At 40.1% G+C, this 25,663-nt stretch overlaps 1 protein-coding gene across 1 annotated transcript in view; it reads right to left on the bottom strand.

Annotated features, from left to right (window-relative positions):
* ABCC4 (ATP binding cassette subfamily C member 4) overlaps positions 1-25,663 on the bottom strand; it is a 1,099,276-nt gene that overhangs the window by 304,213 nt on the left and 769,400 nt on the right. The window contains exons 21-22 of the mRNA XM_029604735.1: positions 24,181-24,331; positions 1,600-1,719 (exon numbers count right to left, since the gene is read on the bottom strand). Coding sequence (XP_029460595.1) covers positions 1,600-1,719; positions 24,181-24,331 — 271 coding nt within the window. The remainder of the gene's footprint in view (positions 1-1,599; positions 1,720-24,180; positions 24,332-25,663) is intronic.

Genomic DNA, 25,663 nt, shown 5'->3' with positions numbered 1-25,663 from the left:
TTTTGCCTGGGGGCTTCGCTGGAACCCACTAGATATGTTTAGCCAAAACAAAAGGACAGAAAATTGAATTCGATGGTGGTGATGGGCCAAAAACCAGTGGGCAATGACACACCACCATGGATGGAAAAATGACAGTGAAAGAAAACTTAAGAAAACTGGCCAAAAATCCTATCCTAAGGAAACTACAAGGAACAAGACCACAGGACTCTGCGACGAGCGATCCTGTGAAGTGGGAAAAAAATCCCAAATAGGTCCAGAACAGGAGAATGAGGCACCAAATTGCGACCGAAGAGCACCACAGAAAAAGAAAGCAGGAGGGATCCCACGTGGACGTTTATATAATGGCATGCATGGGCAATGTCCAGTGAGACACAGTCAGAGTTCTAGAAATTCTGGCAAAGTTTTCTGTGCTTGGTTCCATCAGATGACGATATCACCCATGTGTGAGGAATCTTATTCATGTCCTTAAGAAAACACAGCATAACATTACCAAGAAAGAAGACAGAAAACAGTCACATATGATGAGGGCACAGGTATAATTATATTAGCTGGTTCACTCCCTCCTACCAGAAAATTAAAGAAAAAGAATGACTCTCTTCCCCCTTTATATAACATGTCCAAGAAGACTTAAGTTTGCCTTTTTTATATGATGTAACATGAATAAAGCCATAGCCCACTAACCAACAGCAGGGATGGCATCAAGTTAAGCCCAGTTATATTTGCAAGACTTCAGCAATACAGGGAACCCTCATGATCTACAACTCAGTAATTAAGAAGAAAACCTGATTTTAGTCATTCTTAATCCATCTACCAAATATGTTAATCAAATGAAATTAATTCAAAATCTGTAGTCTTATCTTACATGATGAGTTTCAATTTCACCTGTAAGAACACTGAACAACAGACATTAGTGTGCCTGAAAGAGTGCATTTTTAAGTATCTGTTCATCTAATAAAGGTGGCATTTCTACTCAAATACTTGGTTGGATCTCTCTTAAACATCTGTGTGTTGCAGTGTGAATGAATTTGTTTCTTATGAAACTGAATTATAATGGGTCTCAAAGTATTTCAATTAAAAAAAAGCCTAGTTATTGTCATAGCGCACTAATTCATTTATTTATTTTAACATAGGGGCAATACTCAAACAGTTAGCCAGACAAACCCCAGGCTTTTAAAATTCCCACACTCTAACCGCCTCCAAGTTATCAGGCTTAGTAAGTAGTGAGGTAAAATGTATACAAATAACCTGGAGGCACTCTGGGATGGAGTTAAGTTAGCCGGATAAGTTATTCGGCTAACTCTAATATTCAGAGTTAGTCCAGTAACTTATGCAGCTAAGTCTGGTCATGCTTGAGAGCAGTCTTAAAGTTAACCAGATAAGTTTATCTGGATAGCTAGGACTTTATCTGACTATATTTGGAGGAGTGTCTAATCGGCAGTACTCAGCTGAATCTGACGGATAACTTGCTGCTCCCCATGCTGCTGAATATCGCTGCACAATGAATATCATAATATTCATTTTGAAGTGCTTTCAGGTTAGGAAAACTGGAACAGATTTGGTGAATCCATTTCTACAAATCATTTCTAGTTTATTACATACCTGAGTGAAGATCTTGATGAGCATCAAATAAGTCCTGGAATCTCTGTTCTGCCTTGAAGGCTCGGATAGTCCAAAGCCCCTGAAGGGAAGATGACAAGTGGGAGAACACTGGGCTTCGAGCTACAAAGCAAACACAAGTGTGCATACATCTGTAAGTTCATCTCTGAAGAATACTTGTATGTAAAGCACGCCAGCTTACTGTGTATAAGCACAAATTAAAGTAACGTATGTTCACTGGAATATTCGTACACAAAAATATATTTAACTCCATCACACCTGAATCATGATTTGAATTTTATAGCATTATTGTGATGAAAATTTACATTTTAAAAATTCAAAGATATAAAATTGTTACTAAACTGATATAATGTAATATCTGATTTGAAGACCTGTATTTTGATATTAAGCTTTGGACAACAAACGCTGCCAGAAATTTGGATTTTGCTGAATAGTTAACCCTTTGAGTTCTAACCCCCCCCCCTTCCCCAAAAAGGCATCCTCCAAATGACATGATCCCTACATCCCTCTCCCCCAGTCCTTTGAGAAGCACCTCTTTGCTAAGCCAGCAGAAAGAGAGTCCCTTACGTCTACTGGTTTGACATCCATAGATGGATTTGGTGCTGCATACTGGCACCTTGAACACTGACCACATGTATGTGGTTCAGAGTTTGAGGAGCTGCTAGGCACATCAAGCTGGTAGGATAATATCTTCACCCACTCCCGCCAACTCAGCATAGGGGTGCTTTTTGGAAGGGTCTGGGGTGAAGTAGGGGGAAGAAAGAGGGAGTATATCGAAGTTCATGTCATTTGGGAGACGGTGGAAGGCTTCTTGGAAGAAGCCAAGGACATTACCTTTTCCATCAGTAAACTATTAGCTTCCAAACCAGTATGCCATGGCATTCTGGTATGCCATGGAAAAGTCACCACTGCCTGATGCTCAAATTCAAACCAGCATGTGGTTTCTGCTCTTAGCATCTTGCAGCAATATGACACCAATGGTGGCTCTTAAATATGTAGGAGCTCTTTCCTGAGCTCATATGTAGCCATGCATGTTTATCCTTCTTAGCTATAGTATGAGCCCCGGAGTGTGGGAATTGGCAGCATGTAGAGCATGGATAGCTGGGACCCGTTTTGTGCTACACACACACATGGCACACAGCACCTCTTCCTCCTCCCCCCTCATGAGCCTTCTCCTTTGTGTCCTTCTAGCTTCTGCTTATCCCCTAGCTGGGGAAGATGGGGAGAACATTAACTAGTACCAGATTTAACCCATTTTGCATGTAGGGAGCAGCAGTGTTGGAGCTCGGCAGCAAAGCTATCTAACCAAGGGGGTCATTTATCAAACTGCGCTAAGGCATTTTCGCATGCGTTAAGGGCTTATCGCATGCGAAAAGCCCCGTTAACGCATGCAATAGCACCATATTTTATGGTGCGATGCAAATTTGAAAAAGAGGAGGAGTTAGGGGCGGGGAGTGGGTTTGCCAGTCTGCGAAGTGCTATCGCACAGACTTATCGTCGATTTTAGCTGGTGGTGTTAAGCCATGCGATAGCTTGCAATAGAGGGCCACAAGGGTTTAGTGATGTCTCCTGAAAGGCCTGTTTTAGTAGATTTGAAGCTCCCGGAGCACCAGTCTAGCCATCTGGGAAGCGGGGGGACGAGAGAGAGAGAGAGAGAGAACGAGAACGCCTAACTCGAGGTCAGGTTTAGGTATTAGTGTAGGAGGTCAGGGGCCACTTTGACATTCAACGTGAGATGTACGAACAGAATAGTGGTCTCTTGTGAAGATTTGATGACCCTCAGAGTGAGGAAACTCACCCAAAGATGAGATTCGTGCAAGGTTCTCTCAACCTAGCTTGATGAACACTCTACCTGGGTAACATCAAGCTAGGTGGAGAGAACATTGCACGAATCTCATCTTTGGGTGAGTTTCCTCACTCCGTAGGTCATCAAATCTTCACAAGAGAGCACTGTTCTGTTCGTACGTCTCACACTGAATGTCAAAGTGGCCCCTAACCCCCTACACTAATACCTAAACCTCACCTCGAGTTACTAGGTGGGCCTCCCATACAGATATAAACACCTATCTAGTGTGAGGACATTATGGCTAGTCTCTCTCTCTCTCTCTCTCTCTCTCTCTCTCTCTCTCTCTCATTCTCTCTCTCTCTCTCTCTCATTAGCAATGGTCAAATGCAGGAAATACAACAGGTCTGGCACAGTCTGAAAATGTTATTGCAATTCGTGCTAACTTAGCTCTTCATATAGGTAATTAGCACAAATTGTGATAAACTGTATATTAGCATAAAACACACCCCCTTTTACTATCGCATGCAATACTTATCGCATTTTGATAAATCCAGGCCCAAGACAGTTATTTGCATGGCATGGTGCTTTCTCCTACAAGCAGAGAGTTGTGGTCAAGGAGTGGTGAAGTCTGCTCATGGTGTGGAATTGAGGGAATGGGATAATGAGAGGAATAATCTGTATGTGAAGAGGAACTGAGAGTAGGGAAGGAGTAGGAGTTGACAGGTAGTGTAGAACAGAGGTTGCAGGAGTATCTACAGGATGAAGAGTTGGGTCAGGTAGGTGAGATACCCATGTTAGAGACAGCTAAGAGCAGAGAGAGTGAAGCAGAGAAGAGCAGAACAAAAGAGGAGGGCACCCCAATGTGAGATTCCTTTATGAACAACATGACCAACTTACAGCTGAAACCAAGGATGTACTGAAGCTTTGGTTGACCCACAAATGCAACTTGTACTTCATTCTCTAGTACCAGAGGAGCCATGGAGACAATGAGAAAAATGAATGGGTAAAACCTGGAGGAACAAAACCAGCCAGTAGATATCTGCATCACATAGGTATCTCTGAAACTGGATGTTAGATTTCTCATATTTCCAAACCCAAGCTCAAGGCAAGATGGTAGGTAGTTCCCTGCCCCATTTACTAAGCAACAGTACATTTACCAGAGAGGAAAATATTGCAGGGTTCACTAATCTGTGGTACTCAGTACTACAGCTTTTAAGCCCCGTGGTATTTTCCCTGGTAGGAAAATACCACGGTAGGAAAAATACCACCAGGAATACCACCAGGAATACCACCAGGAATACCACCAGGAATACCACCAGGAATACCACCAGGAAAAATACTGCAGCTTTACTGCCCCTACACATACTGTGGGATCACCATGTCTTAAAGGGACTGATCGGCCCTGAGAAATATCCCATCTAAACAAGTGGCAAAAGTCTTGGGGGTCTCTGGAGACCCCCACCCCACTACTCATCCCTTTAAGCATCTGAAGTTTCCCAAACAAAAGATCTACACATTTAAATAAGAACATAAGATGTTGCCATATAGGGTCAGACAAAGGGTCCATCAAGTCCAGCATCCTGTTTCCAACAGTGGCCAATCCAGGACACAAGAACCTGGGAAGTATCCAAACATTAAACAGATCCCATGCTACTAATGCCGGAAATAAGCAGTGGCTATTCCCTAAGTCAACTTGACTAATAGCAGTTTATGGACTTCTCCTCCAGGAACTTGTCCAAACCTTTTTTAAACCCAGTTAAGCTAACTGCCCTAACCATATTCTCTGGCAACAAATTTTAGAGATTAATTGTGTTGAGTAAAAATGAATTTCACCAATTTGTTTTAAATGTGTTATTTGCTAACCATGGAGTGCTCCCTAATCCTTGAATTATCTGAAAGAGTAAACAACTGATTCAAATTTACCTGTTCTATTCCTCTCAGAATTTTTTAGGCCTCCATCATATGCTCCCTCAGCTGTCTCTTCTCCAAGCTAAACAGTCTTAACCTCTTTAGCCTTTCCTCATAGGGGAGTCTTCCATTCCCTTTATCATTTTAGTCGCCTTTCTCTGAACCTTCTCCATCACAACTATATCATTTTTGAGATGCAGCAACCAGAACTGAACAAAGTACTCAAAATGCAGTCTCATCATAGAGCAATACAGAGGCATTATGACATTCTATGTTTTATTCATCATTACATTCCTAATAATTCCTAACATTGTTTGCTTTTTTTTTGGCCACTGCAGCACACAGAGCCAATGATTTCAATGTATTGCCCCAACCATAGCAGCAATCATAAATAAATCGCTCGAAGAAGGTGAACTTCCAGACAAATTAAAAATTGCAACAATTAAACCTATATTAAAGAAAAAAAACCTAAATCCAGATGACCTGAACAACTACCGCCCAATCTCAATCTTACCACTCCTCGCCAAACTGATGGAGAATGCGGCTCTAAAACAACTCAATGAGCATCTCGAAACAAACATCTTACACCCCGCCCAACATGGCTTCAGGAAAAATCATAGCACAGAAACCTTGCTACTCAATCTATCAAACACAATAATAAGAGGTTTCGATAACAACCAAAGTTACATCCTCATTCTACTCGACCTCTCTGCCGCATTTGACACGGTGGAACATAAAAGCTTAATCGCCAGACTAGCTGACATCGGCCTCTCTGGCATAACTCTCAACTGGTTTACATCCTTCCTTAAAAACAGACACTTCAAAGTAAAATTCAACAACCACTCCTCAGATGCCATATCTCTTGAAACCGGAGTACCCCAAGGATCCGCACTTTCAGCCATACTTTTTAATATATACCTGCTGCCCCTCTGCCAACTCCTCACAAGTCTCGGTGTCACATTCTACATGTACGCCGACGATATCCAACTAATCATACCAGTAACAAACACCATCGAAGATACAATGAAACTCTCGGCCACCTACCTTGACACCATAAAAAATATGCTGAACCGCATGAAGCTATGTCTAAACATGGACAAAACCGAATGTATACTGCTAGAGAGAAAAAACGCAGGAATCAACACGAACCACTCCATACAAATCAATAGCACATACATCAAACTAAAGGACAACATGAGAGATCTTGGAATATGATTAGATCCCAGAACTGAACTACAAAAAACACATCTCAATGAAAATCAAAGAAGGCTTCCACAAATTACTAATCCTCAAACAACAAAACCACTACTGTACCACCCCGAATTCAGAACCATTCTATAATCACTCATATTCACCTGCTTCGACTATTGCAACTCACTATTGATAGGCCTACCCAAAGCTACCATCCGACCACTCCAATTGCTTCAGAACGCCACTGCCAGAGTCCTAACCGGTCACAAAAGATCTGACCACATCACCCCTGTACTAAATAGTCTACACTGGTTACCTGTAGAAAAGAGAATAGATTACAAAACCCTAACCATTATACACAGTACAATACACAACAGTGAAAGCACATGCCTAAACAACATGATGCAGAAAAATGTCTCTCAATGCAATACAAGAGCTACTAACAAATTACAACTAGACATACCATCAATCGCAAACGTCAAACATACCACTGTAAGAAACAGAGCCATCTCCATAGCAGGACCTCAGCTCTGGAATTCACTACCAGAACAACTAAGATTACAAAACAACACTAAAATACTTAAAAAAGATCTCAAAACATGGCTCTTCAGACAAGCCTTCAAAGACTGAATCGGCTAAACACACGCACCACAATCGACACCTCATACCATTACGGAGAGTTAAATACTATTACAGACAGCTACATTACATAAGACCCTTTCTGTCGCTATCTTATTTGTTATCTATAACCAAGTTGCTTCAGGTCACATCCTGTACATATCTGTTGTATTACCAGTTATACTGTTATATCAGTTGTTCTTGCAATTGTAATAGGGGGTTCTACCTGTAAACCGGAGGTTACCAGTTGTTCCTACAATTGTAATAAGTTGTTACACCTGTAAACTGGAGTGAAGGCCTCTAGCTAAACTTCGGTATATAAAAGCGTACAAATAAAATAAATAAAATAAATAAATGTATTGTCCATAATGATGCCTAGATCTCTTTCCTGGGTGGTAACTCCTAAAATGAAACCTAATATTGTGTAACTACTCTAACTGCAACCCTCTTGTTGAAATGTTCCAGAACTATTCTGAATTAAAGAGTCATGCTGTATTATGGGAACAAATGACAATCCTTGGCAAGAACAGCAAATTCTATTGATGTTAATTTTCTATGTGATAAATTAAAAATTAATGAACTGTATCACAGCTGTTCATAGTTCTCACAATTATCCTGTTTTCTTATGGTGGAAATCGTGTCCTTGTGACCGAGTTACTGGTTGGGACCAGTTTTTTGTACCTGGCTGTTTTGAAGAATTTACTTTCTGTTCTTGTGAAAGAAGACTTCCTCCTAAAAAAGATGATGAAGTAGAGGTTTCAAGCGTGGTCATGATTTCCTGTTACTTTTTTATGTTTCCTTGAAGGTGCCATACAAGGATAAACATTGCCTTTCTGATAATCTGCCGCATCCCTTTTATATTTGATGGTTTTACATCTTCGAAGCTTTTGAAAATTAGCGGTGGTTTTCTTTAAATCAATAAGATGTGTATCAAACAAATCAATGGTAACAGCTGGTTTTGTGATTTCTAGTTTTTATTCAATACTAATTTAACAGCCTGACCTACTTCCTTTGTCTTTTCAATAATCAATATAATTAAATCAAGAGAACATTTGTTTAAAATACAGAACTCAACAAATGGTGCATCCTCAGTGAACAATCTGGGTTCCTTAATAAGAGGAAGCCCTCTTGGTATGCATTCATTTTTACAATATTCAAGGAGAACAGCTCCATGGAGAATTCTTACTGAACAATACTCTTGTTCTAACAGAAATAGTTATAGACCCCTCTTGTTGGAATCTTCAAGACATCTAAAAGCCATGATCAAGAAAATAACTGCGGTGCATTTCAGGTTTCTAACACAGAAAGAGTTTTGATTCCTTAATATGGAACATCCGCGCATACTGACTATATATATCTATATCTATATCTATCTATCTATCTATCTATATATATATATATATATATATATATATATATATGTATTGCCCAAAGTTCATAAACGTTTAGAACATCTGCCAGGCCAACTGATCATCTCAGCTAATGAATCTATACTGAAGCAAATATATATATACACATGTGGACACATTTTTAAAACCTTTTGTCTTTGAGATATGAACTTATATATGGGACATAGCCCATTTTCTAATCCTGCTGGAGAGTTTTCAAAATTTGCCACAGAATATAGTTTTGGCAATTTTTGACGTAAATACTTTATACACCAGGGTACCGCAAGATGAGGTGTTAAACGTTATTCATATGGTATTGTCTCATCGTGTTCATTCACATTCAGTTCCTACTTTGTTTATATTAAGGTTGGCCAGCATAGCCTTGAAAGAAAATGTTTTTTGTATTTCAGGACAAATTGTTTTTGCAAATGAAGGGAATAGCAATGGGGGCCATGATGGCTCCCTCGATTAATAATTTATACATGTCTAAATTCATGAAAGAATGGATACAAGCTTCTCCTTTTTTGGAAAATGTAATTTTTGGTGAAGGTACAAAGATATTTTGTTTTGTGGGGTGGCTCAACATTGAATTTAAAAAGTTTCACCAGTGGCTCAACACTTGCAATGAAAACATTTAATTTTTGTTGGTGAACAGTTATACACAAATTTCATTTCTGGATGTTTCAGTTCAGGAACATCATTCAATCACCACATTATACATTAAACCAACAGTTAGGAACACATATCTCCATTATGGGACATGGGATAAACACTGTAGGTCTCTAAAGGTTAGAGGACAGAAATAAGATAAGCATGCTGGCATGGTGGTTACTATTCTTAGCAGAAGGCACGCAGATTACTACTCTTAACCAATATGCTTTGATGCGTTTAATGCAACTGGAACATTGCTCTCTACTTAGACTGCAGGGAGAAAAGAGAAATTGGATTCAGATGATAACCACAGGACACGACTTCCATAATCTGAGATATTGATACGCAGACATAAGGGAAAAAGCAATGGACTGCTTCTACAGCCAAGTCTAAAGGAAACAAAGAAAGCGTGCATAGGGGTAACTTGCCAGTGTGGCAGTTACTACACTTAGGGGCAAATTTTAAAAAAGTACACGCACGCAACCGGCGCAAACAAAAGTACGCCGGATTTTAAAAGATATGCGCGTAGCTGGCTGCCGGCGCGCCATGTTCCGGCCCCGGAACACCCCTGGGCCGGAACCACGGCAGCGGCCCCACCCCCGGAATGCCCCCGATGATGCGCCGGCCGCGACACACACCCCCAGGAAAGCCCCGGGACTTACGCGCGTCCTGGGGCTTGCGCGTGTCGCCGAGCCTATGCAAGATAGGCTCGGCGCACGCAGGGGGTGGAAGGGGCAGCTTTTCGAGGGTTATGCGCGTATCTTACACGCGTAACCCTTTGAAAATCTGCCCCTTAAACAATAAGCCTTGATAATTTTTAATGCAACTCAAAAATTGCTCTCTGCTTTAATGGCAAGAGAAAAGGGGAACTGGATTCCCAACTTTTATGGTCTGGATAACTCATAAGAATGGGGGTAACCTGCACAGAGCAACAGTTACTACCCTTAACAGAAGAGATGTGATTACTGCCCTTATCCAATAAGCCTTGATGCTTTTGAGGCAACTACAACATCGTTCTCTGCTTCAAAGGAAGGGGTAGGGGTGTGGAGTGGAGGGTGGAGGGTAGAGGAAAGAAAAATTTGAATTCAGAGACAACCAAAACGAGCCATTACTTTTTTTTACAGTCTGGGATACTGATGCACAGACATTAAGGAAAAAATACAGGACTGCTTCTATGGCCAAGTCCATAAGCAAATCACATCAAACAGCACTGACTGATACATGGGGGTAACCTGTATGGCATGGAAGATACTACAATAGGAAGCTTTCTGAGCAGACTGGATGGACCATTGGTCCTTTATTTTATGTCATTTCTATGTTTCTATATGTTTCTATGAGAGTTTTCATCCGAAGACTAAAGGATAATTGACCATTTTCTCAGTTTTAAGTGTTAAAAAGATCTGTACAATGACGTCTGAATTTAAAATTCAGTCTAAAAAATAGCATTTGATTTTATAGAATGCGGTTATCCTTCAACTGTAATCAAAAAAGCTTACAAAAGAGCTTTGTATTCTCCCAGGGAATATTCATTAAATATAGAAGAAGAGAAACACAATCATCTAAAAGTGGTCTAACATATGTAATGCGATACACATCAAGTTCCACTGCTATACGTCAGAAATTTTCATCTTTTTAAATTACATTCTTATTTTGCAGAAAAATCTTTACATATTGCTTATACTAAAGGCAAGAATTTTTTTGTGAGAATTTGTGTCCAGCTTTTTTGAGCAATGAAAAACATAAAATGTCAGGTGATATAATGGGACATTTTAAGGGCGGAAGATGTAAAGCATGTGAGGTTACTTTAACAAAGGAATTTGTGCATCTAATCACAAAAAGGTCATATTGATTAAATCATTTTAGTTCCTGCTCAACTACTTTCGTGATATATGTGGTCTTATGCCCATGCACTAAAACGTATGTAGGGAAAACCACCAGGTGTCTAAGGACAAGAATATCTGAACATCAGAGCTGTTTTAAGAATCACCGATTACAGACGCCAATGGTAGAATATTTCAGCATCATGGCACATTTGAAGAGTTGCGATTTTTTATCATTGAACTTGTATATCCACATCCTAGGGATGATGGACAGGAAAAAATGTTATTGCAGTACTAACAATGGTGGATATACCGTTTGAATTCTGTGGAATCGTTGGGACTGAATAGCAGTATCGAATGGGGATATTTTCTCTAAATGATGATTGATTTAAACAAATTCATTTAGTGTGTTCTGATCTGAGACAATAGTGTATGGAGTATTGGGTGGCCTTATTAGATATGGGGAAAATTTCATTGAAAACCTTAGGCTGTGGTTTCTATATGTTGGGATTCTGTTATGTTCTGCTATCTGATGAGAGGAGCAATCAGATAGGAGTAGCAATCTGTTAGGAAAGCTCTGTGATAGAGCTGTGAGTTAGCAATATGATGTAATGGCTCCTAAAGGAGGAGGAGTCAGCAATTTTGTAGTGTGTCAGATATTGTCTTGCTAAGGAGTAGCAATCTGTAATGAATCTGATATAGTTGTAGGTGGGTCCCTGGGCCGGTGGCAGGTGACCACGTCCCCGAGAGGATGTCCCGAGAGGGACCACCGGCTAGGCTTGAGTATGGAGATAGACACACATTAGTTCTTTTATTAAACAGGTTTTTGAAACCACCAGAGGTGGCAGTAGTGAGCTGATATGCTTGGCAGGGCTAAGGTCCCTCAGGTACTGGAACAGCGATCCAGAAAGGCTGAGCTGTTGAGAAACTGTAGAAAGTGAGTAGGCAGAGTAGGCAGAGTTCATGAACAGAACTAGATGACAAAACTCACATAAGGTCTCAAAGAAGCTCAGGAGCTGGAAAGGTTTAGGCCCTCGAGGAGCGAGTACCTGGTTCCAGGAAAAGCTCTAAGAGAGCGATGGTAACTCACAATTGTTTGTAGCAGTGATAGCTTCCAAGCAGTAGAGAATCTTCAGAGTGTCCAGGAACATGGGCCCTCGAGAAGCGAGTACCGGTTCCTATCTGTAATCTGAAAGAAAGAAAAAGAGCGAGGACCCCGAAGAGCGGGTACCTCTGGTAAGTCCGAGGAGGCAGAGTAGCTTGGGAGGCGTAGCCGAAGCAATCCCCCTGCTAATTCAGATAGTGAAATAGAGACCTTTAAATATTGGAAGCGGATGACGTCATCTCAGGGGGACGCCCCTGAGGTTCGCGCTCTTGCTGGTACTTCAATCAGAGCGCGCACGCCCTAGGTCTTCAGGCAACATGGGGAATCTGCAACGTCAAGCTGGTCCGGGGACGCTGGAGGGAGACGGCATGGGGACACCGCGGCAGCCAGCCGTCCACCAGACCTGGAGGGAGTCGCCACAGAGGTAAAGAGGGCGGAGTGAGGATGTCGAGCAGCGACAGTCGCAACACTATATGGTCCAATTGGCATCAAGTATTGGACATTCTATCACTGCACTGTAAAATTCAATTTTTTAAAGCCAATCAGCATGAAGTTCTAAATGCAGTTATTTGATTCATCAGTCTTGTGTTTTAAAATAGTCTCAGCTTCTGCTCTGCTGTTTTTTGAAAAGGCTAGTAGATGAGCAGGTCACATTAAAATATCGTTGTTGCATGAAATTGTTAAACCTCAAGGTAAGACTAGTAATAATTTGCTCATTTCGAATTTAAAGGAACAAGATGCTATCTAGAATATTTTGTTTTTAAGACCCGAAGTTCACACATTTGTGCAAATTGGAAGTGGTAATTTAAAAGACACCTTGATGCAGCCTACTCTTGGCAAAATGTTGGCCGTCGTCGGAGCTATGTATACTGGAGGGATCATTCATGTTTAAAATTTCGCTTCAACATGGTGGAACTTTATAAATTAAGTTTAATTTGGTCACATTTTCACTATTTTTTTAGGACACTTGTGGAGGTTTTTTAACTGATGATTAAAAAGCTGTGGCAATTCATTGCCCTGTTGGGTTCTGAAGTCTTTTTCCTCCTTTGAAATCAAATGGTGTTTAAAAAATAATATTAAAAGACATGTAATCTTGGCAGTTATTGTTTCCAGACTTTGGGTGGGTACTTTTTTGATATTCTATAGCAGTGGTTCTCAACCCGGTCCTGGGGACCCCCCCAGCCAGTCGGGTTTTCAGGATATCCACAATGAATATGCATGAGAGAAAATGTGCATACACTGCCTTCATAACATGCAAATTTTCTCTCATGCATATTCATTGTGGATATCCTGAAAACCCGACTGGCTGGGGGGGTTCCCAGGACAGGGTTGAGAACCACTGTTCTATAGCAATACACTTGCAATTTGGTAGTCCACTAACAGCCCAGCTTAGCTGCTCAGTGTCTCATTTTCCATTTGGAACTAAGCTTTTAGTCTCATTTTAAGTCATGCTGTATTTAATTTTATGTATGTTAATCTCGTTTCCTACCTTGAACTGTGGATAAGATGGGCGTGTCTCCCAAAAAAACCCAACCAATAAGAATAGAATTCAGGTCACTGTGAATTATCATCACTAGATGAATCATCAGAACTACTTGCAAATGTAACATTTTTTTGGAAGATTTCTCTGCTGTCACCAACATCCCGAGATAGATGGAATCTCGGTTACAGTCTATTTCATGCACCAATTTTTTAAAATTTAAATCATTTGATGTCAATTTGAAAAGCCTGTATACAATCTTGTAAAGAATTTTACTCAGATTCACATTCATCAAGCACATATTGTGTCCTTAACAATTCATTTGATCCAGATTCTACTACAATTTTTTTTTTTGAGACACATCCATCTCAATAGAAACTTAGAAACATAGAAATGACAGCAGAAAAGGACCAGATGGTCCATCCAGTCTGTCCAGCAAGCTTATGGCAGTATCTGCTGCGCCTTGCAAGCTACCCCCATGGTTATCAGTTTCCTAAACTGTAAAATTCAGGGCTCTCGGTTGCTGTTTGAATCCAATTCCCCGTTACCCTTTGCCGTTGAAGCAGAGAGCGATATTGGAGTTGCATCAAAGTATCAGGCTTATACGTTAAGGGTAGTAAATGCTGCACCAACAAGTTACCCCCATGCATTCTATTCTTCATTTCTATCCTCTAGTCATTAGGGATCTACAGTGTTTTTCCCATACCCCTTTGAATTATTTTACATAAGAACATAAGAAAATGCCATACTGGGTCAGACCAAGGGTCCATCAAGCCCAGCATTCTGTTTCCAACAGTGGCCAATCCAGGCCATAAGAACCTGGCAAGTACCCAAAAACTAAGTCTATTCCATGTTACCATTGCTAATGGCAGTGGCTATTCTCTAAGTGAACTTAATAGCAGGTATTGGACTTCTCCTCCAAGAACCTATCCAATCCTTTTTTAAACACAGCTACACTAACTGCACTAACCACATCCTCTGGCAACAAATTCCAGAGTTTAATTGTGCATTGAGTAAAAAAGAACTTTCTCCGATTAGTTTTAAATGTGCCCCATGTTAACTTCATGGAGTGCCCCCCTAGTCTTTCTATTATCCAAAAGAGTAAATAACCGATTCACATCTACCCATTCTAGACTTCTCATAATTTTAAACATCTCTATCATATCCCCCCTCAGCAGTCTCTTCTCCAAGCTGAAAAGTCCTAATCTCTTTAGTCTTTCCTCATAGGGGAGCTGTTCCATTCCCCTTATCATTTTGTTTTCGTCTTCTACCTCCTACTAAAGGGCATTCCAGGCATCCATCATCCTCTCCATGAAGAAATATTTCCTGACGTTGGTTCTGAGTCGTCCTCCCTGGAGTTTCATTTAGTGACCCCTAGTTCTAGTGATTTCTTTCCAATGGAAAAGGTTTATAGGTATTTGAAGGCCTGTATCATATTTACCCTGCACCTCCTCTCTTCCATATACATATTCAGATCCTTCAGCCTCTCCTCAAAGATCTCATACAGACCCATTTTGGTCACTCTTCTCTGGATCACTCTCACCCTGTCTTTGTCCCTTTTGATATATGACTCCAAACCTGAACACAGTTCTCCAAGTGAGGCCTCACCAAGGACCTGAATAAGGGCATTATCACTTCCTTTTTCTTACTGGTTATTCCTCTCTCTTTGCAGCCCAGCATTCTTCTGGCTTTAGCTATCACCTTGTCACATTGCTTTGCCATCTTCAGATCTCCATACATTATTGCCCCAAGATCCCTCTCTTGGTCTGTGCACATCAGTCTTTAACCCACCATAACATACAGCTCTTTTAGATTACCACACCCTAGATGCATGACTCTGCACTTCTTGGCTTTGAATCCTAGCTGCCAAATCTTCGACCACTCTTTCAGCTTTCTTAAATCTCTTTTCATTCTCTCTACTCCTTCGGGCATGTCTACTCTATTGCAGATCTTAGTATCATCTGCAAATACACAAATTTTACCTTTATTCCTTTCGTAATGTTGCTCACAAAGATATTGAACAGAATCGGGCCCAAACTGTACACTGTGGCATTCCACTTAAAATGGTTTTCTCTTCAGAGTAGGTTCCATTTACCATTTATACTCTGCCTCCTATCAGTCAACCAGTTTGTAATCCACCCCACCACTCACTCCCAAGCTTCTCATTTTATTCACAAGCCTCCCATGTGGGACCGTATCAAAAGCTTTGCTGAAATCCAAGTAGATCACACTGTGCACTCTTCTTCAATCCAATTCTCTAGTCACCCAATCAAGAGAGTCAAGCAGATTTGTCTGACAAGACCTTCCCCTTGTGAATCCATGCTGCCTCGGGTCCAGCAACCCACCGGATTGTAGATATTTCACTATCCTTTCTTTCAGCAGAGTCTCCATTAATTTTCCCACCACTGAGGTGAGGCTAACCGGCCTATAGTTTCCAGCCTCCTCTCTGCTACACTCTGGTGAAGCGGGATCACCACCATTCTTCCCCAATCCTGTGGCACTACTCTCATTTCCAGGGATGTATTGAACAGGTCTTTCAGGAGACCAGCCAGTATATCTCTGAGCTCTCTCAGTATCCTGGGGAGTATTTCATCTGGTGCCATGGCCTTGTCCACTTTTAGTTTGCCTAGCTCCTCCTATACATTCTCTTCTGTAAATGGAGTTTTGTCTACTCCATCCTCATCAGCGAAAATTATATCTGGGGGTGCCGAGATTCATGCAGATATGAGAAAAGATAGATGCCTGACCAGACAATGATACCTCAAAAAACACCATCATGAATATATCTGAAATGATGTTATCATCTGAACAATAATAGTCTATCCGTACAGGCTACTATATCCTCACTATCAGATTGGTGTTGGTTTAATGTTATCATCTGAACAATTACATCTTCTAATATAGATTTCATGCTCGAGTTACATCAGCCTAGTTTTATCAATTTTTCCAACCAAAATTATCCTTTGCAATTGTAGAAAGAAATAAAGACCAGTTCCTTACTTGGAATCCTTTTTACTGATTCTCTGTGGGGACAGTCGATCCATCTATATTAGCCTTTCAAAGCCTTGTTGATCCTTTTGCTGCGGGAATTTTACCACCTCAGAAATATTCTAGCTTTTCTAGATAGATTAGGGAGCTATTAAAAGTTTACAACAAGAATCAAAGAAAATAAGAACATGCCATACTGGGTCAGACCAAGGGTCCATCAAGCCCAGCATAGTGTTTCCAACAGTGGCCAATCCAGGCCATAAGAACCTGGCAAGTACCCAAAACTAAGTCTATTCCATGATACCGTTGCTAGTAATAGCAGTGGCTATTTTCTAAGTCAACTTAATTAATAGCAGGTAATGGACTTCTCCTCCAAGAACCTATCCAATCCTTTTTTAAACACAGCTATACTAACTGCACTAACCACATCCTCTGGCAACAAATTCCAGAGTTTAATTGTGCGTTGAGTAAAAAAGAACTTTCTCCGATTAGTTTTAAATGTGCCACATGCTAGCCACATGCTAACTTCATGGAGTGCCTCCTAGTCTTTCTATTATCCAAAAGAGTAAATAACCGATTCACATCTACCCATTCTAAACCTCTCATGATTTTAAACACCTCTATCATATCCCCCCTCAGCCGTCTCTTCTCCAAGCTGAAAAGTCCTAACCTCTTTAGTCTTACCTCATACGGGAGCTGTTCCATTCCCCTTATCATTTTAGTAGCCCTTCTCTCTATCTTCTCCATTGCAATTACATCTTTTTTGAGATGTGGCGACCAGAATTGTACAGAGTATTCACCATGGAGCGATACAGAGGCATTATGACATTTTCCGTTTTATTCACCATTCCCTTTCTAATAATTCCCAACATTCTGTTTGCTTTTTTGACTGCCGTAGCAAACTGAACCGACAATTTCAATGTGTTATCCACTATGACGCCTAGATCTCTTTCTTGGGTTGTAGCACCTAATATGGAACCTAACAGTATGTAACTATAGCATGGGTTATTTTTCCCTATATGCATCACCTTGCACTTATCCACATTAAATTTCATCTGCCATTTTGATGCCCAATTTTCCAGTCTCACAAGGTTTTCCTGCAATGTATTTATTTATTTTATTTATTTTAGCATTTTTATATACCGACATCCGTTTGCACATCGTATCAGTTTACATAAAACATAAAACAGCGTTGTCGTAAGAACAGACGTAGCCTTTACATGGAACAAAAACCTGTAGCAGGAGGCTAAAAGTGAGGTAACTAGATACAATATTTTTGAAATATAGATTAACTAGGTACAATGTTTTTGAAATATATTTTTGAAATATAGATTAACAATGTTTTTGATATATATTTTTGAAATATAAATTAACTAGGTACAATGTTTTAGAAGGGATATCTTAGGAAAGAAATTTAGAGGAATAAAGAGGGATAAGCTCAGTTATTAAGTTAGCGAAAAGCTAGAACAATGTCAGGAAAGAAAAAAACTGTATATATAGGTGGATATTTACAGTAAACGTCAAAAGTAACTGAAGTCAATAAAGTAAGGTACAACACTTTGCATTCATTTAATCACATTGTCAGGTGGTTTAGATAGTGATGGGTATTTGAGGGGAAGGCCTGTAGAAACAGCCAGGTTTTTAGTTTTTTTTTAAATTTAGGGGTGGAGATTTCAGTGCATAAATCTGGAGGCATGGAGTTCCATAGGGTGGGGCCAGCGAGTGAAAAGGCTCTTCTTGTTGTGGAGGTGAGTTTGGTGGATTTGATTGACAGGGGGCGGAGCGTTCCTTGTTGGGTGGAACGAGTAGGTCTTGAGGAGGTACGTGGTGTGAGTGGAGGGTTGATCCAATGAGTGTTCTCATTTATGATGCATTTATGAATGAGGGATAAGGTTTTGTATAGGATTCTCGATTTAATTGGTAGCCAATGTAGCTCTATGAGTGTTGGTGTAATATGGGCTCTCTTTTTGGAGTTTGTAAGGATGCATGCTGAGGCATTCTGTAAGAGTTGTAAAGGTTTGGTATGGGTGGCAGGGTGGCCAAGGAGAAGGGCATTACAATAGTCTATTTTAGAGAAAATAATAGACTGTAAAACGGTGTGAAAATTGGTGAAGTATAGCAAAGGTCTGACTTTTTTAATCGTTTGCAGCTTGAAGTAGCAGTCACTGAGGATAGATTTTTATAAAGAGTTTAAGGGTGAGTTGGTCATCAATCATAACATCCAGGCTTCGAGTGTGAGTGGGGAAGGTTGTGGATGAATAGGATGGGGGAATGGGTGGTAGAGGGCATTTAGAGGAGATGATGAGGAGTTCAGTTTTTTGAGGATTGAAAGCCAGGTGCAGGTCAGTGAGTAGTTGGTTTATAGAAGTGAGGCAGGATTCCTAGTTTTGGAGAGTGGTTTGAAGGGAATCTGTAAAGGGGAGGAGAATTTGAACATCATCTGCGTAGATGAAGTGGAGAGGAGATTAGCAAGCGGGAGCATGTATAAGATAAATAATGTTGAGGAAAGAAAGGAACCTTGGGGAACGCCTCGGTCAAGGCTGATCGAGTCGGATTCATAGTTATCAATGGTAACTGAGTAGTGTCGATTTTATCACAATCTGCTTGTGATTTAACTACTCTGAACAATTTTGTATCATCTGCAAATTTGATTATCTCACTCGTCGTATTTCTTTCCAGATCATTTATCAATATATTGAAAAGTAAGGGTCCCAATAGAGATCCCTGAGGCACTCCACTGCCCACTCCCTTCCACTGTGAAAATTGTCCATTTAATCCTACTGTTTCCAGTCTTTTAGCCAGTTTGCAATCCACGAAAGGACATCGCCACCTATACCATGACTTTTTACTTTTCCTAGAAGCCTCTCATGAGGAACTTTGTCAAATGCCTTCTGAAAATCCAAATATACTACATCTACTGGTTCACCTTTATCCACATGTTTATTAACTCTTTCAAAAAAGTGAAGCAGATTTGTGAGGCAAGACTTGCCTTGGGTAAAGCCATGCTGACTTTGTTCCATTAAACCATGTCTTTCTATATATTCTGAGATTTTGATGTTTAGAACACTTTTCACTATTTTTCCTGGCACTAAAGTCAGGCTAACCGGTCTGTTATTTCCCGGATCGCCCCTAGAGCCCTTTTAAAATATTGGGGATACATTTGCTATCCTCCAGTTTTCAGGTACAATGGATGATTTTAATGATAGTTACAAAGTTTTACTAATAGGTCTGAAATTTCATTTTTTAGTTCTTTCAGAACTCTGGGGTGTATACCATCCGGTCCGGGTGATTTACTACTCTTCAGTTTGTCAATCAGGTCTACCACATCTTCTAGGTTCACCGTGATTTGATTCAGTCCATCTGGATCATTACCCATGAAAACCTTCTCCAGTACGGGTATCTCCCCAACATCCTCTTCAGTAAACACCGAAGCAAAGAAATCATTTAATCTTTCCGTGATGGCCTTATCTTCTCTAAGTGCCCCTTTAACCCCTCAATCATCTAATGGTCCAACTGACTCCCTCACAGGCTTTCTGCTTCAGATATATTTAAAAACGTTTTTACTGTGAGGGTTTTGCCTCCACGGCCAACTTTTTTTCAAATTCTCTCTTAGTCCATCTTATCAATGTCTTACATTTAACTTGCCAACGTTTATGCATTATCCTATTTTCTTCTGTTGGATCCTTCTTCCAACTTTTGAATGAAGATCTTTTGGCTAAAATAGCTTCTTTCACCTCCCCTTTTAACCATGCCGGTAATCGTTTTGACTTCTTTCCAACTTTCTTAATGTGTGGAATACATCTGGACTGTGCTTCTAGAATGGTATTTTTTAACAATGACCATGCCTCTTGCACACTTTTTACTTTTGTAGCTGCTCCTTTCAGTTTTTTTCTAACAATTTTTCTCATTTTATCAAAGTGTCCCTTTTGAAAGTTTAGCACGAGAGCCGTGGATTTGCATACTGTTCCTCTTCCAGTCATTAATTCAAATTTGATCATATTATGATCACTATTGCCAAGCGGCCCCACCACCATTACCTCTCTCACCAAATCCTGTGCTCCACTGAGAATTAGATCTAAAATTGCTCCCTCTCTCGTCGGTTCCTGAACCAATTGCTCCATAAAGCTATCATTTATTCCATCCAGGAAAGTTATCTCTCTAGCGTGTCCCGATGATACATTTATCCAGTCAAAATTGGGGTAATTGAAGTCTCCCATTACTACCGCACTACCAATTTGGTTAGCTTCCCTAATTTCTCTTAGCATTTCACTGTCTGTCTCACCATCTTGACCAGGTGGACGGTAGTATACTCCTATCACTATAGTCTTCACCGACACACAAGGGAATTCTACCCATAAAGATTCAATTTTGCATTTAGTCTCATGCAGGATGTTTATCTTGTTGGACTCTATGCCATCCTGGACATAAAGCGCCACAGCGCCTCCCGGGTGCTCCTCTCTGTCATTGTGATATAATTTGTACCCCGGTATAACACTGTCCCATTGGTTGTCCTCTTTCCACCATGTCTCTGAGATGCCAATTAAGTCTATGTCATCATTCACTGCTATTCATTCTAATTCTCCCATCTTATTTCTTAGACTTCTGGCATTAGCATACAAACATTTCAAAGTTTGTTTTTTGTTTGTATTTTCATTCTGCTTTTTAATTGATAGGGATAAGTTAGAATATTTTAGCTCAGGTGAGTTTTTAGTTACAGGCACTTGGACTACTTTTCTTATTATTGGAACCTCACTGTCGGGATGCCTAATTCTAATGCATCATTAGTATCCTTTGAAGATACCTCTCTCCGAACCATGCGCTGCTGAGCGACTGTCGGCTTTCCCCTTTGTTCTAGTTTAAAAGCTGCTCTCTCCTTTTTAAAGGTTAACACCAACAGTCTGGTTCCATCCTGGTTAAGGTGGAGCCCATGCCTTCGGAAGAGACTCCCCCTTCCCCAAAAGGTTCCCCAGTTCCTAACAAAACTAATTCCCTCTTCCTTGCACCATCATCTCATCCACGCATTGATACTCCGGAGCTCTGCCTGCCTCTGGTGACCTGTGCGTGGAACAGGGAGCATTTCAGAGAATGCTACCCTGGAGGTTCTGGATTTAATCTTTCTACCTAAGAGCCTAAATTTGGCTTCCAGAACCTCCTTCCCACATTTTCCTATGTCGTTGGTGCCCATAAACCTGCTGACAAGGGTGGTGTACTAGTTGTTATGGAGAAGACCAAGTACATACCTGAGATTCAATCTTAACTAAGTGATTATCAAATTCTACCTGGTGATCCTACTACTGGAAATACAGTAGGCCATTTGTGAGTTGGTTGAACAAGTATATACAAAATCAGCTGACATTAAATTTCAAAAAGTTCATTAACGTTACAATTAAAGAATGCTTATTTAAGCTACAGGTCCTGAAGAAGCTAAAACCGCTCTTACACTTCCAGGATTTCCATTCAGTGCTGCAAGCCATACTGTTTTCAAAGATTGACTATTGCAACGCTCTACTACTCGGTCTTCCCGCCTCCTCTACTAAACCTCTACAGATGCTGCAAAATGCAGCGGCCAGGATCCTTACAAACACACGTCGTAAGGACCACATCACACCTATTCTAAAAATCCTTCATTGGCTACCCATCCATTATAGAATACTATTCAAGACTCTCACCATCATCCACAAATCTGTATACCAGCAATCCACACTCCAACTCTCCATCCCTCTCGAACTGCATACTTCCGCAAGACCGATAAGATCCGCCTACAAAGTTTCTCTCAAGGCCTCCCCTAACAAATCCTCGGTCCACAACTCGGTCCACAACTCCATTCATAAGCGAGCACTTTCGACAGTGGGTCCGCTCCATTGGAATTCGCTTCCCCCAGATATACGCCAGGAACAATGCCATCTCTCCTTCAGAAAGAAACTGAAAACCTGGCTGTTCACTCAAGCTTACGGTTGAAGGAACATTTTATCAAACACATTGTCTCTCACCCTTGACTGCCTCCCTACTCCCCCCCCCCCCATCCCTGCCCTCCCACCTCCCCCCCTGCTTTCCCCTCCATGCTTCCCCAGTCCACAAGATTTATGAATAATTGTGAATAATTACCTAAGATTAACCCACAGCCGAGCTTAATCTAGCTGATTTTGTATCGCTGTCTTTTGTTTTCATTGTTTTCAACGACTATTTTAGCACTCTTCAGTTGATATCGTTTTAAAATATCTTTCCTGTCCTCCAGCTCCCAAGTTTTTCGCTCCCTGTTTGATGTTCTATTGTAAACCGGTACGATAAGACCGCGTCTTGAGTATCGGTATAGTAAAAGAATTTAAATAAATTAATAAATTAAATGAAAAGATTATTTTTGTGATTTATTCATTACCGAAAATCCATAAGGATTTCATTAATCCTCCAGGGCATCCCATTATTTACTCTCTGGGATCCTTGTTGGAACCTATTTCCATATTAGTGGATAAATCTTTGTTTCTTTGATACCATATGTACTGTATATATATATATATATGTGACTTCTGATATTATGAAGAATTTATAGGACTTGCCTGCTTTACCATCTCAACTTGTGTTAGTGACAGCTGACATTCTTTCATTATATACTAATATCCCACAGCATCAGGCTTTACATATTATTAGAGAAACTTTAGAACAAAAAATGGATTTGCATATACCAACTGATTTTGATTGCTCTCTCTTGTATCACACTGACTAAAAATGATTTTCTTTTACAAAATCAAATTATTTTTTTTTGCACATGAAAGGCGTAGTAAAGGGGGCCTGTATGAGAAAATTGTTATCAGTGTGTCCTTTCCGGAAGAATATTTTTTTTGTACTGTTGTCATATTGATTATGTACATTTGTTATGGACTGGTAGTCAAGATGAGTTTTAAAAAAATGTTTTCTTGGTTAAATTCTTGAGATTCACATTTGCAGTTCACTACTAATTTTGATGTTCAATGTATTGCTTTTCTAGATATTACTGCCTCATGCCTGTGATGAAGTACCTAAGCCAATGGTGAGAATAACATTGAACATTGTCACCTGAGCAAAGGAGGGAGCCCCTCTCCTCTATGTCTTCAGTGAGCAGGCCAGTAGTAAAGAGGTGCAATGGAGTGACACCCTACTGGTGGAGTTGCTGTGTCAGAGTACTTCTGAAGCTACAGGACTGCTTTAAGGGCATCCTTGCTTGGAAGCATGGCAGATGCAGGAAGAATGTTGACTGCCTTGCTAGTTTTAAGGCGATCAAGTTCTCAATCAGAATTGCTCAGGTACAGGAATATTTATTTGTGTGTTTATAGCTAATAAAGTTGTAACATTAAGTTATCCAAACAATGTATCCAGTATTTGTTTTTGTGTTGCAGAGTTACTTGGGGAATGGACAGTGGGGCAGGTTGTCATGGCTGCTAATGTTAAAAAAAAAAAATCACATTTGAAAATGAGAAACTATTTTGTAAACCTTCTCTACAAATTTGTGTATCAATCTGAGTTGAATCAGTATTAAGTTCCAACCGGCAGTACTTCATGAAACTATAAAAACTGTGCTACAAATTCCCAAGCAGATAGACTGTTTGATAAATCACAGCCCAAACACAAATTTAAAAATGTATACAAACACTTACTAGTTGATTCTAGTCGTTTAATGTCTCGTGATGTTTCTAAGAAATACCGCCTCAGGAATATGAAAACAATCATAAGTGGAGTTAAAGGAATGAGAATCCAAGGGATAATTGCTACTGCCACAGCTATCACGCAGACGATTTGTAGCAAAGTCTGAAACAGAAATCAGGAAAATTATAATCATGTTTTCATTTACCAAGTAATTTATTTATTTACAGATTTTTCTATACCGCTTATAACAGAAAAACTGTGCTAAGCGGTGCACAAAACAACAAATAACAATATCACATAATAAACTTATGCAAACAAAATACAATCAATAAAATATTTTAAAACTAAAAACATCAAGAAAAAATAACTGGAACAAATATGCTTTCAATGGTTTTCTAAAACGTTTATAATCAGAACGACTTCTCAACTTATTTCATAGGGTGGGGCCTGAAACGTCAAACATCCTAGCACGAATTTTCTGAAGCCCACAAATTTTAACTGTGGGAACAAGGAGCAGACCTTTATCTACAGATTTTAGAGACCTGGGGGGGGTGGGGGGGGAGGGACATATCTCCCCATCTTGTTAAACAAAGAGGCTGGACCAGTAGTATTAAGAGCTTTGGGGTAGATTTTAAAAAGGAGCGCGATCACGTACTTTTGTTTGCGCAGCCAAAGATGCCTTTAACTTTAAGATGGCATCATCCGCTGCCTGTGGGCGTTGTGGTCATGTGTCTGGCACTCTATCTCATGCATTTTGGGAATGTTCATTCATTCATTCATTCATTCAGAGTTTTTGGACTAAGGTGGTCAGGTATTTGAACTTTGTGTTGGAAACTCACATTCCCTTCTCTCCTCTTTGGCTACTCTTTGGTTGCATTTCGCCCTTGTGTGTGAGAGATTTGGGATCTCGGTTGTTTATTCATAAAGCCTGTCTGATGGCCAAGAAAGTCATTTTCTGCACTGGAGAGACTCTACTCCCCTGTCGTATTGGACTTGGTGTAATTGCCTCCATCGTATGATGCAAGTGGAGGTTGCCATTATGCGACAGATGCCGCGCCAGAAGAAGTTCTTGACTATATGGGACTCATATCTTCAGTTTCTTCCACATCATTCCCGCAGTTTGATCATTAATGAGTGACAATCTGTTGGAAGGCGGTTCACATAATGTTTACTTTGGTCAGAGTGTCAGATATTACTCTTATGGATGCATTTTTGTTATTTATTTATTTATTACTTTAAAAATGTTTATATGCCGCCTTTACAATTCAAAAGAATTAATCAAAATGGTTTACAACCAACATACATAATAAATAAACTTTAAAACAAGATCAAATAAAAGGCTAACATTAAAATAATAATACAATCAAACATTCATGCCCTACAACGTTAGACAGTGAGTGGGTTGAGTCTATAATGTTGTTTCTTATGGATATATCTGTTTGAAAAATAATGACAATGAGAAAGGTGAATGAATGTTAATTTTGGGAGTAAGAG

Source organism: Rhinatrema bivittatum, chromosome 5, assembly GCF_901001135.1.
Source record: "Rhinatrema bivittatum chromosome 5, aRhiBiv1.1, whole genome shotgun sequence".
NCBI classification, from domain to species: Eukaryota; Metazoa; Chordata; class Amphibia; order Gymnophiona; family Rhinatrematidae; genus Rhinatrema; species Rhinatrema bivittatum.
The sequence above is the reverse complement of the archived record's forward strand: the minus strand, read 5'-3'. Positions and strand labels throughout refer to the sequence as shown.